Source organism: Terrapene carolina, unplaced genomic scaffold, assembly GCF_002925995.2.
Source record: "Terrapene carolina triunguis isolate 2854851 unplaced genomic scaffold, T_m_triunguis-2.0 Scaffold212, whole genome shotgun sequence".
Classification (NCBI taxonomy): domain Eukaryota; kingdom Metazoa; phylum Chordata; order Testudines; family Emydidae; genus Terrapene; species Terrapene triunguis.
Window position 1 is genome coordinate 11,879,737 of NW_020664563.1, and position 12,639 is coordinate 11,892,375.

At 42.6% G+C, this 12,639-nt stretch overlaps 1 protein-coding gene across 2 annotated transcripts in view; it reads left to right on the plus strand.

The window, feature by feature from the left end:
* The window catches only part of SOAT1 (sterol O-acyltransferase 1), a 53,840-nt gene extending 43,776 nt beyond the window's left edge, over window positions 1–10,064 (plus strand). For both annotated transcript variants that reach the window (XM_026656128.2, XM_026656129.1), the window contains exons 10-16: window positions 166–211; window positions 1,980–2,109; window positions 2,648–2,745; window positions 3,396–3,494; window positions 4,581–4,716; window positions 5,695–5,840; window positions 8,373–10,064. In XM_026656128.2, the coding sequence (XP_026511913.1) occupies window positions 166–211; window positions 1,980–2,109; window positions 2,648–2,745; window positions 3,396–3,494; window positions 4,581–4,716; window positions 5,695–5,840; window positions 8,373–8,429 (712 nt within the window). In that variant the 3' untranslated portion in view covers window positions 8,430–10,064. The remainder of the gene's footprint in view (window positions 1–165; window positions 212–1,979; window positions 2,110–2,647; window positions 2,746–3,395; window positions 3,495–4,580; window positions 4,717–5,694; window positions 5,841–8,372) is intronic.
* Window positions 10,065–12,639: the final 2,575 nt, after the last annotated feature.

Sequence of the window (12,639 nt, forward strand, 5' to 3'; positions counted from 1 at the left end):
TATAGACCATCAATATTCCACAGACTAAACCACTAATTTAAACTTTAATTTAGTTCTGTGCTCAAGGGATGGGATGGTTACAGAATACGGTTGTACTGGGTGAGATCCTTGCTTCCCCAAAGGAAGAGTTTGTTAGATGTAATATTGTGCTTTTTCTCTTTGTAGGAATCCCATGATAAGATGGGGTTATGTAGCTACCAAGTTTGCACAGGTGAGTCTAGTTTAATTTTTGATCATCTTAATACATGTCCAGAGAATTCTCAGACTCTATCAGATGGAATTGTCGGGCACTTCCTGCTTGAGGCCTCAACTTATGTGAATTATTCAGCAATCAGCTTCACCGGAAAAATACAGAAGCCCTTCTAGCGATGGAAGAAAAGAAAACTCTCTTTGATCCCTGCTATTATATTAATATTTGTACCCTGAAATATTTTGTCAGATACTCGTCTAACTCCTTTTTAAGAAAAAATATTTCTACTAGTTGCTTCCTTCAGTGAGTTGACTCAATATTTTATCCACCCTCTGATGAAATTCTGTCATAATTTCAGTTAGGGATTGACTTTTCCTTAGCTTTGATTCACGACCATTGGCTTTTATATTGATGCAGAGGGCAATAGAAACACCAGTATGCATTTTACCAATATACTGTGGATACTGGAGAAGGGCTAATTACCTTGCACAACAAAGAATTGATCTGAGCCTTTGCCTTAGTTTTGAACCACACCCTTTTTGGAAAAGGTGGTTTACCACTTCACGTGCTCCAGACAGAAACACAAGTGCCAGTATATCTCTTGAGATCTCCAGCTCTCTTTTGAAGACTTGAGGTTTTGATAGTTCAAGCCAAGCTTTTGGATGCTTATCTGAACATTAAACTTTGTTACTTGTTTTATCATTTTAATGGCCGTACCTTATCAAAGTAAATAACTTTTAGTTAGTTCAACTGAGATTGGTGCAGAGGACACTTACACTTCTGTATTCTCACCTCACTTTTTCTCTAAACCTAGCACTTATCAAGATTTTGTGAGTTTGGAAAGGCAGTGTGTGTATGTTTGTGGGGGCAGTGACAAGAAACTGCTTCCTTTGCCCCATGTGCTTCAATGAGCACAGTCGTTCATTGTTTCTTGCTGTAGTCCAAAGAAACTTCCAGGTCAAGTTTTATTGGACCCTCAGTGTGGTGTGACCTGGAATTCTGCCACTTCACAAGGAATCCTTCTTTGCATCTAAATGGCACTAACAAAGGGGCCCAGCTCCCTCTTGATAGGCTGTTCTTGATGTGGAAGGAAAGGGGTGAAAAAACATGTACTCTAGTTGCGATATGGTATGTGCGTTTATAATGGGGCTTAGGTGAGCTGAAAAGCCGATTATAAAGTGAGTCAGGGTGTTCATCCAGTCAAATTACTGTATTGACAGAACTTCCCTGTCTTAAAACTTTGAATAGGGAGTTGCCTGATGAACCAAAACCAGGTTCTTGAATGGCCTGGCCTGTTGTAAATCTTCTCAGATGGAAGAGAAATGAAGATTATAATATATGTGAAGTAATTATCATAATATATAATGTGTGCTCAGCTCTGTCTCAATGTCTTGGTTAGATCCAAATTGTGAGATTTCTCACTTGTATTTTGGGCATCAGCATAAAACTACTCAGCTTCATCATCTTCTAGCACTGTTTTAGAACTGCTCAGAGCTGCCACATCAGTAGGTGGATTTGGAGAAATTTTTAAAGCTACTCTGGCAGAACAGTGACAATGCACTGACATTACCACATCAGCTATCTGGGAATAATGCTCCAACATTAATTGAAAACAAAAAATTAGAATACTGTGGGAGTTTCATTAATATTGTCTCTAATCCAAAAAGTCTGTGAGTGGTGGGAAGTTCGGGGTGGTGCCATTGTTTCTCTCCCTTCTGTAGAGAGTTGCGATGTTACAGATGTTGTGCATTAATTTTTCTTATGGAGTGTGACTGCTCTTGTGCTGCAGGTGATTGGTTCGCTTTTTTATGCCTACTACATCTTTGTGCGACTCTGCATCCCTCCATTTCGGAACATAAGTCAGGAACCCTTCAATCTGCGAGGGCTGGTCCTCTGCATTTTCAATTCCATCCTGCCAGGTGAGACCCAGGTGGCTGTGCAACATTACAACCTTCCTCCATTTCCCACCCAGGCTAGACTTGTAAAAGGAGGGTTCAGAGAAGGTGCCAAACTCCTGCTCACAGGATTTGTTTTTTTCATAGGGAGGGGAGAATTGGTCGCTATAGCAGATATGGTTGCCCTGCAGTGCACCTATCCTGTGATAACTAAGAAGATAACTTGCTGTTCTGTTGTTAAATAAGACTTTCTCCATGAAAGTTCAGCAATGAGATATTATAGCTTGAGGGCACGAGAGATTCAAACAGAACTTCAAATTTTAATTCTGGCTCCTTTGTTAACAGTCTCTGCACCATAGAGCAGCCTTTGTGTGTCCTGTGTGGTGAGGTACCCTTTAAAAATGATAGTTATAGATTGAGTAATACAAAATCTGGTTCCTCCTGTTAAACCTGTTTGCAGCAGATACAGTTTGATGGCTGTGTTTATGTATCCCTGGTCACAGATGAGTAAACAACAGATGTTGTGAAATGAGTCTGGGTTTTTTTTGTTCTGTATCCCCAGGCGTTCTGATTCTCTTCTTGGTCTTCTTTGCATTCCTTCACTGCTGGCTTAATGCATTTGCTGAGATGCTGCGCTTTGCAGACAGAATGTTCTACAAGGTAACAAGGTCTTTCTTCTGCAATGTCTGTAGATGTTGCTGCTGTTCTCCTCAGATGCTATCTTTGTTAATCAATCCTAAATGAAATGATATTAGTTTTATGAAGTTTCTAGAATTGCTTTCTCCAAATGAAATAGGGGCAGGAGAGGAAAAGAACTTCAGAAAGCTCTGCTGCATGAGGCGTCCTAGCAGCAGAAATGCTACTGATGTTCATTGTAGGGGAAGTTCCTTCTCCAAAGTCCCCCTAGATCAGGATTGAGGCATCCCAGTGGGGTATTGTGGAGGAAACTTGGCCTGCCAATGCCTGTATTACCTCTCTGTGAGTAAACAGGACTGTTCAGCCACCAGAACTGTCAAATCTTTTCATTAGCATGACCATAATTTAAATTTTTCATTCTGTTTGACCACTGCAGTTCCATAGAACTCAGTTATTGGAGTAACTGTCATACCCCTGAAAGATAAAGATGCTACAAATGCCATAACCTGTGAAATCTTGCAATGCAACTTGTTAAATTAACTGGGATGATAGATTGTGTGAACAACTAGTCTCCTCAAACATTTTCAAACTTAGTTTTCAAAAAAGAGTTAATGGAAGACCTATCACTAACGCCAACTATGTGCCCTCTTCTCCCCTTTAACTGTGTGTTTCAGGATTGGTGGAACTCCACATCGTATGCAAACTATTACCGAACATGGAATGTGGTGGTACATGACTGGCTGTATTACTACGCTTACAGGGACTTTCTGTGGGTGAGCAGCAAGCAGACTTGGTCCTCATTCTTTACCTCTCTTTGAAACACTATGGCATCTTTTTCTAAAAATGTAAGGGGGTGGGTGTAAGAGGGGAGCTAACACCATTCCTCGTGAGAAAATAAGTAGTAGTTTGCATTGCTAGAGTCCTCATTGGCTTTGGAAGGGCACTGATGTGGAGAAGCGCTCTGGAATAGCTTTCATCCAGCAAGGTTATTTCTGCAATTATGCAGAAATCACTGAAGAGGATGACAAAGGAGGAAAATGTGGTGAAGTGTGAATTAATGTAGTGGTGTAGGAATGGAATCCATATTAGAACTTTGTAAATTGTTTTGAATAAATGAATGTCCAGTAAAAGCTTCTCCCTATTTCTATGCCAATTTTACGGAAGCCAATGTCTTACCCTGTAGAGGTGCAAAGAGGCCTTGCTTTTTGATTGATCCGATGACTAACAAAAAGAGTCAGTGACTGACAAACTGGTGATCTGCTGACCTTTGAGGGGGAGATCACAAAGCCTTTCCTGCAGGATGGGAGGGGAGACTTAGGTTAAAAATTTAACAATAGACAAACTAGTAACCTGATTGTGAAACGCTGCTTCATAGTGCATTCAGGGATGTGAATGACCAAATTCAGTGTCTTGGTATGGGCAGCCACTTATGCATGTTAGGAGAACCATTGAGTTCACTGATCTACTCACATGCATAAAGTGCAGGACTGGGGCCTAATCTAACGCTTTAATGAAAGGTAACAACTGAATCTAATAGTATGTTGGTTCACAGAACTGTTATATTCTGGCATGGTAATATGTTATTTGAATAGAAGAGCGTTGGTGTGTTTTTATATTTCATGTGCATTCTCGGGAAATGAGAAGCAGAGTAAAAATCCCCCAAAGAATAGACACTTTCCTTAATCTAAGGAATCTGTAATGTATATGGCATTTTAAAGCTCCTCGTGCATAGCGGGCAGACCCTAACTAGTCCATTAAAATTACTTTAAATGTATTAACCTCTAGTGTAAAATAGAATAAAGTACAACAGAACAGCTCTGTATTTGATATCTTCCCCCCACCCCTCTTCCCATCACCAGTTCTTTGGTAAGAAGTTCAAAGCTGCTGCTATGCTGTCTGTCTTTGCTGTCTCAGCTGCCGTACACGAGTATGTCCTGGGAGTCTGCTTTGGTTATTTTTATCCAGTCCTCTTCTGCCTCTTCATGTGCTTTGGAAGTAAGTCACCAGGAAAGCATTTGGTAAAAAATAAAATATGCAGCTGGGGTAAAGTCCAGAGATTAAAATGGTGATCAGGCTCTGTTGGGCTAGTTGCTATTCAAACACTTGCAGAAATGTTTCCTGTAGAAGAGTTCCAGCTGGAGAACCAAATCCTGCAAACACATGTGTCCAAGGAGTCACATTAAAGAGTTACTTATGTGTTTTCAGGATTGGGGTCTAAGGAGGCAAGGAATATAAGGGTGAGGGAAATTGTATTGCTATACAACTAGCCATATACATATTCCCATGTATATAAAACATACCAAGTTAATGTATATAAAATTGGGCAGTGAATTTATAATAACATAACTTTTCCCTTTAGCCAGCCCCTCAAGGATGAGTTACCACACTTCTGCCTAGTAGCCAATATTTTTATTTTTAAAGCCATAACCTGAGGGAGTAGTTGCTCAGTTTTTATCTTGCTACAGTGACTGATGTGTATAGGTGTAGCCTTCCAGCATTGAGTTGGAGGATGGCATCTTCCCTTTCCCCTGCCTCTTTTTGTGGGAGCATGAGTGCAAACGTGTTTACTTTGTGGGTGGTAATTGTTATGGAGCAGGCACAGTGCAGATGTTCACAGCTGCCTCCCATCCCCTGCTCTGCCAGCGTTCTTCACTCCTCTGCTGTAGCACACTACCACTCCCGTTCTAAACTGAGGCTGCCAGATGGACCTGGTAGTCTTGTAGGGAATAAACCTGCCAATGTGATACATATCACTTGTGAAAGAAGATAATGAGCATGCTTTCCTGTGCTGTATGGACTTTTCCCATAATGTGCCATCAATACAGTGGAGATGGAAAGCAGACCGATGATCAAACTAAATTAGTGGAAATGAAAGGAGAATGCGAGACTTATTGGCTCTTAATGTGGGTTAAAACCTGAGCTTGCAGATGTCCTGAATAGCGCACCTTGATGACTTCCTATTTCCTCTTCCAGTGGTTTTCAACTTCATTCTTAATGACCGTCGGAAAGGGCCCATTTGGAATGTGATCATGTGGACCTCTCTCTTCCTGGGCCAAGGTGTCATAATTTGCCTTTACAGTCAGGAGTGGTATGCACATCAGTATTGCCCCCTGAAAAATGTGAGTGATTAACCTTTGATTCTGGAATAACTAAGTGTACAGACAATGAGAAGGGACAAGCCTGGCTTGTGTAAAGGACAAAAGATTAGTGAGAGTCAGCCTTATGGGGAAAAGGGCGAGAAATTCTAATATGGTAGAGGAGAGCGGGAATGGACTGATGTGGCATAATCTGGAAAATGGGGGTTGATGATGTAAAGAAGTTGGTTTCTATTTCACTCTTACTGTTTTTAAACTTACGACATGAGCCCAATAACAAAAAAAGTTTGTACAGAATAGTACAAAATTTGAAACATTACTCTTACATGATTACTGACCTCTGAGATCATTTTGGAGAAGGGCTGACTCTACTAACAGAAATTAGAGAAGGTCTCTGGCTGACAAAAACTCAAGTATCTAGTATTTTACTGCCCATTGTTCACTATCTCTCCCCCTCCCCCTCCACACATACACACGTTTTCAGTTTTACTTTGTAGGGTCACTTCTTTAAAGAAGTTTAAACAGTACATTTTATTTCACCCTGATTGTCAGTTTTCAAGTAGTGGGCTTATGTCCTTTAAACTCAGAGCACTTTAATCCGTTCAGGCAATATGTACTAGTATTACAGTGCAGGGGAGGCAGCATGCTCAGCCTCCAGGATGAGGAGAAACAGTTGTGGGATTTTGGTTTTTTTGTTTTGTTTTTGTGTTTTGGGGTGGCGTTTTTTGTCTTGTGGGTTGTTGTGGTTTTTGCATTGGTTGGGTCTGTAGGGAATTTTCCCTTGCCTTCAGCAGTGGCAGTTGTAAAATAGGGAAAATAGAAACATGGTTATAAAGTCAAACATAGACAACTTTGCTCCTAAACACAAACCCTTCAGTGTTTGAGTAGTCTTGATAGCTCAACCTGTCTTGCATAGCACCTTGAAAAGGCATTCAAACCTATTCAGCAAGGTTTTACCTGAAGCCCATTCTAAGTGGGCTCAGAATTCAAGGTCTGGTCCTAAGTTCCCTCTAAGCTGCGCAGCTGCCTATTAAGCCCCGTGCAGGGGCTCAGGGCTGCGGCGGGGAGAGATGCCTCTCCCCCAGCACGGACCTGCCGGGGGAAAGGTGCCCCTCCCTGCTGGCCCCAGCATGGACCTGTCCTGGACTTGCTGTGGCTGGGAGAGAGGCACCCCTCCCCTGGCCGCAACATGGACCTGCCCTGGACTTGCTGGGACCGGAGGAGAGGCGCCTCTCCCTCAGCCCGGCCCAGGACTGCCGGAGTTTCCACAGCCGGGAGAGGCACCTCTCCCCCTGCCCTGAGCTGCTACAGTGAGAGAGGGCTGGAGGGAGTTCTCTCTCTCTCTCTCTCTCTCTCTCTCTCTCTTCCCCCCCCCCCCACTGCAGCCCCTGGGCAGCCTGAACCCCCAAGGCCCTCATCCCTGGCCCAACCCCAGAGCCTGCACCCCAACTCTCTGCCTCAGCCCTGAGCCCCCCTCCTGAACCCCTCAGCCCTGGCCCCACCCCAGAGCCTTCACCCCTAGCCAGAGCCCTCATCCCCTGCACCCAACCCTCTGCCCCAGCCCTGAGCCCTCTCCTGCACCCTGAACCCCTCATCCCTGGCCCCACCCCAGAGCCTTCACCCCTACCTGAAGCCCTCACCCTCTGCCCCAGGCCTGAGCCCCCTCCCGCACCCCAAACCCCTCATCCCCAGCCCCACCTCAAGCCCGCATCCCCAGCCAGAGCCCTCATGCCCCCCCACACCCTAACTCTCTGCCCCAGCCCTGAGCCCCCTCCCACACTCCGAACCCCTCGGCCCTACCCCCACCACATGAATTTTGTTATGTCCACCAATATGAAGGTGACGTGTCACACATCATCTCCATATTGGTGCACATAACAAAATTCATTCCGTACATGGATGTAAAAAATGAGAGGAAACACTGGTTTCTCTCTCTCTCTTCCCCCCCCCTCCCCCCCAATTACAAATATGTCATCTCTGCAATTTTTGTATTCATTTCCTGTAGTGGTAGCTATCACCCAGAACTGACTCCTGGCATGAAATGATCAGCTGCTGTTGTAGATCTGTCTTCGCTGAAGACAGATTAATAGATTTTTGTAATGGCAATAGACTAGACCAGGGGTCGGCAACCTCTGGCACATGGCTCGCCAGGGTAAGCACCCTGGCGGGCCGGGCCAGTTTGTTTACCTGCCGCGTCAGCAGGTTCGGCCGATCGCAGCTCCCACTGGCCGATGGGGGCTGTGGGAAGTGGCTCGGGCGAGGGATGTGCTGGCCACAGCTTCCCACTGCTCCCCATTGGCGAGCTGCATGCCAGAGGTTGCTGACCCCTGGACTAGACACTCATGTTTACCTGAAAAAATGTCTGGCTCCACCCTGCTGTCAGAATCAGTCATGGCCTCCATGACTATCAGATGTGAGAATGTGTGGTGTTGCTGGCTTTTCCTTTAAGGGGAGTGTGAACAGAAAAGGTTACTTGACTTCAATAGACAGTACAATAATGTCCGCCACTACATGTCCATGACTAACATGCTGCCTCTCTTCTATTGTGTCTTCTAGCCCACGTTCCTGGACTATGTGAAACCACGTTCCTGGGATTGTCATATTCAGATTTAAAACCATTAAACCCAGCTTTCATCTTACCTCCCATATCTGAAGATCAGCCTGTGCTCCTCCAAGGACAGGGACCAATGACATAATTCACTTCAAATCTTTTTTAAGGGAAGTTGTGCCTCCAGATTATTGGAGATAAACTGTTTTTGTAACTTTACTGAGGCAGCCCAGTTGAAGTGGACTGCAGCAGGCGTCCAGGTAGCTCTCATTGCACACTGCTCTAGTCAGTCATTCCCATGTCAGTCATGAAACACTGAGATGAAGGTCATGTCCATTGGAATTTTGCTACTCTTCATCCAGACAGTAGATCGTCTGGTCAGACTAAGTAGAGCTCAGCGGTAGCCTCTGTCCATCTGTTTCTTAGACATTCCTTCAGAGTTGTTTTCTCCTTCAGTAACTGGAGACGTCTACAGAATTTGTATGCTCTTTGGAACCCTCCTTGTTGCTATGGTAGTATTATGTGACAGAGCAACATGTCTTTGCATCATAGTCCAAGTAATGGTGGATGGCTTTCTGTGTCCTCTGTCTGGAATTACTTTCCACAGACAGTACATAGGGATTGAAAATGGGCTGGGGAAAGTTAATTTTTAATGCTGAAGACTTTTTCTTTCTGTGGTTGCAGTGAATGATCAGTTGCTACTGGCTATATGAAAATATTTGCTATACTCAAAAGTAGGGCCCTGAGTGCATACATTCTTAAAAAAACAAAAACTTTTATTATACTAAAAAAGCTTAAGATTGGCCTCTAAATCACAAGAGCCTGACCTCTTTGGCTGTCAGAATTCCAACTACAGCTCTTATGCCCCTTGGCTTTTTCCTATTGTGCTCTGAAGCTCATGTGACTATGAGCAGTAGGAGTTTGCTTTTTCTGACAACTTCCCTCCCTGTAGCCCCTAGACTAATCAGTTATCTTAGGGGGATACAAAACTGTCAAATTAAAGTGAAAAGTTGTTACTGTGCATGTGCACTTACTATTCTGTATATGTTAGTATGCATTGAGTATTATGGAGCAGTTTGAAAAAATCCCATTGATTTCAGTGATTTGTATTCTCATTCAAATGGCTCCACTGTATACAATGCCCATTAATCTTGCCACATGTTGACAAGATGCTCCATAATGGCTTCCTGACACAAAAGCAGTTGGAAATAAGGGGATGAATCAAAGCCTTCCCCCCACACTCCCATCACTCTAAATCACTACTTTTACAATGGAAAGCCACATCTCCCTTGGACTGTTGCATCAAAAATATATGGAGTCAGGAAAAGTTCATGCCCTGCTTTGGGAGGGAGAGGGGACCATTGCACTGCTACAAGGAGAGAGACTCTGATAAATGGATATTCAAACTGGGAATATTCTCTTTACCACAGCAGTTGCACATGATTGTATCTAATTGAAGTTCCCTTCCAGTTACTGTCTGCTTCCCTTTCTATATGGAGATGTCAGTTCTGCACTCTAGGTTACAAATTAGTTCAGAAACTAACCATATAACTCCTGTTTATCTGAATGGCATTTATTCATTTAAGTGATGCACATCAGGGACACAATTGAATTGTATCCTACAGTAATTACAACTTCCATTGCAGGAAGGAGCTGAGTGGTAGAGAACAACTTGGCTTTCATTAAGTACTGTAATTTCACAGTTACGCAAATGTTTTTTAATGACATTTTTCTGAGTGGCGAGTTGATCCTGTTGACCTCCAAGCCACAGGCATGGCTACCAGTGCTGACAATGGGACTCTGTTCAACCGTGTTGGAAAAGCTATTTTCTAACCTGAGTTAAAACATACCTTCATCAGAGCCAACTATTTTGATTTTAAGTATTTTTTTCTTAGTTTTCAGTTTCTGTCTAATAGGTAGGTCTCCTGCTCTTATTAAAAGGACACAACCAGGTCAAATCTGTGACAAATTCAGGTTTTGAATGTATAGGGTGGATTTTTTTTAATTGAATGAAAGCTTATACTAAATATAAAAACTCTTAATTGTTTTCATGATTTTTTTTTTTTTAATTTTAGTAGAAAGAGTTTAACAAATGTGTGCCCCCAAACATAGGACATTTGTGCTAGTATATAAGAGCCCAGAGGTGAAAATCATTAGAAACTTTACTCTGTTTGTTGGTTTTTTACTTCCACTAGTTGAGCTTGAACAGTTATAATGGAAAGTAAATTAGACCTTTTTTTTAAAAAAAATGTGGTGCTAGTAAAATAATTTTAAGAGATTATTTTTAACCTGATAGTGTCCTTTTTAAAAATAGCTTTGTGGTCAGATAGTAGCACTTCTCTTCCATCTAAGATGAATTGAAGTCAGTACACTTTAATCATAGTTCTTAAAACGCAATGTACTGTTTATGTATGGAAATCCTTGCACTCCCTTGGGGTATGATGGATTAGAGGCTTGGGTTTCTTGAAGCCTGTGTCTGATTCCTGCGACTGTGTCTCAGTGTTCTCAAAAGAAGGAAGAATTGTATTTTGAGTCTTCTCTGCCTACTAGTAGGACTCTAGGTATAACTCTCTGGTGCCAGTTTACCTATAATGTAGAATCTTGTGCGTTACTATGTTAATAACCTCAATGCTTGGAGCCAAAGGATTAAAATATTGCAAGCAGAAGCCAGTCATTATACAGGCATGTTCAATTGCTGTAACTGGCCTTTTTTCTTGACACATTCAGTTCTTACCTTATAGTTCAAGTCATCTGAAACCATGCCTTTAGAGAGCATTAACAACTACACTACTGACAATTTTTGCTATTTGTTGACTTATTTTGTGAGATTTGATATCAGCTTGAAATTCAGTTTTCATCATTGCCTTGGGGAAATACTTAAGGCCTTAGACTTTCTAGCGAAATTATTGCACATTGCTGGGCTAAATGGGAATTGAAGATATTACCCTGTTCATTTGAAGAGTTGTTTTTGTTTGTTTGTTTTGTTTTTGTAGGCCATAGAATCCCAGAGCTAGCAGTGTGGTGGTCTGGCCAGTGATTTGGCCACTTAAGACTAACAACCTATTTGAATTCTTACTGTATACACATATTAAGTGTTCTTTGTAAAGTTGTGAAGCTTACTTCCACTATCTCTTAACCATCCATGAAATGGGAAGCTTCCATTTTGGAATGCCTGCCAATACAACTCAACTTACTGCTCAGTAACATCACAGAAATCAGTATTAATGTGGTGAGATTTTTTTGTACCCAGTTTCTTGCATATATGAAATATGTAATAGTTCACAAGGGTATTGTATATTTGTCCTTGTAAGAGAACTGTAGATTCATACAGAATCTTCATACCTAATGTGTCCTTTTTGCTGCTTTTAAAAAACCCATCAAGCTATCTAGCTTCCTACGTGAAGATGGCTTTAGAACTGAAAGAAATCCTGCCTTTGATCTCTCAAAACTGTACACTGTTCAATAAGGATTATCAAAATAAGCCTAATTGTTTTTACTTGCTGTGAAGAAATCAGTGATTTGAGGCAGGGTACCTGGGATGGGAAGAGGCAGTATCAGCCTATTAATGGAACGTGAATCATTTGGCTTAAATCTCTGAATGTAAATGAGCTGGAAGGAGGGAATGGTTTAAATGTGCCCTCTGAGAGAGCATGCATTCTTTTCAGATGTCTCAGGGTTATGCATCTAGTCAGCAGGATACCTGCGAGTCTCTACCTAGTGCACTGGTGTCTTTGCTGTTAAGAGTAGTCGACAACCCTACTAGTCTCCTTCCTGGAGCAGACAGATTCTAATCTCTTTAGTCGGAAAGGGTGGACGGCAGAAAGAATTAAGTGTAAAATACCACTGAGTAGAAAAAAATAAAGTGCACTCTACCTGTGAGTGGTATGGACAACCTCTGGTGTTATTAAGGCTGGAATAGCTGCCAAGAGATGCCTGTGGTGGGAGATGTGATTCTGTTACTGTCTGCAATGTATTAACCTGTAAAATGTTCTGTCATGCAGAAACGCGGTTTATATAATCTACTGTATTTCAGCAGTCAAAATATATTTTGCTATCTAGGAAAGGTGTGTGTGTGGGTCTGTTCTCTCCAGTGTCCCCTAGGGCCTGTGTTACTGTGGGGGACAGATACAAGCTGCACCCCACCCTACTGGAGTTGTGGGGAGGGTGAAGAGCATTGTTCCTGGATGTTGAGGCAGCAGGGGTGAGAGACTTTTTTCCTCCTCCAATCTATGTATCACGTTCCCGCTGGAGCCGGGCTCTGGGTACCAGGCAGCC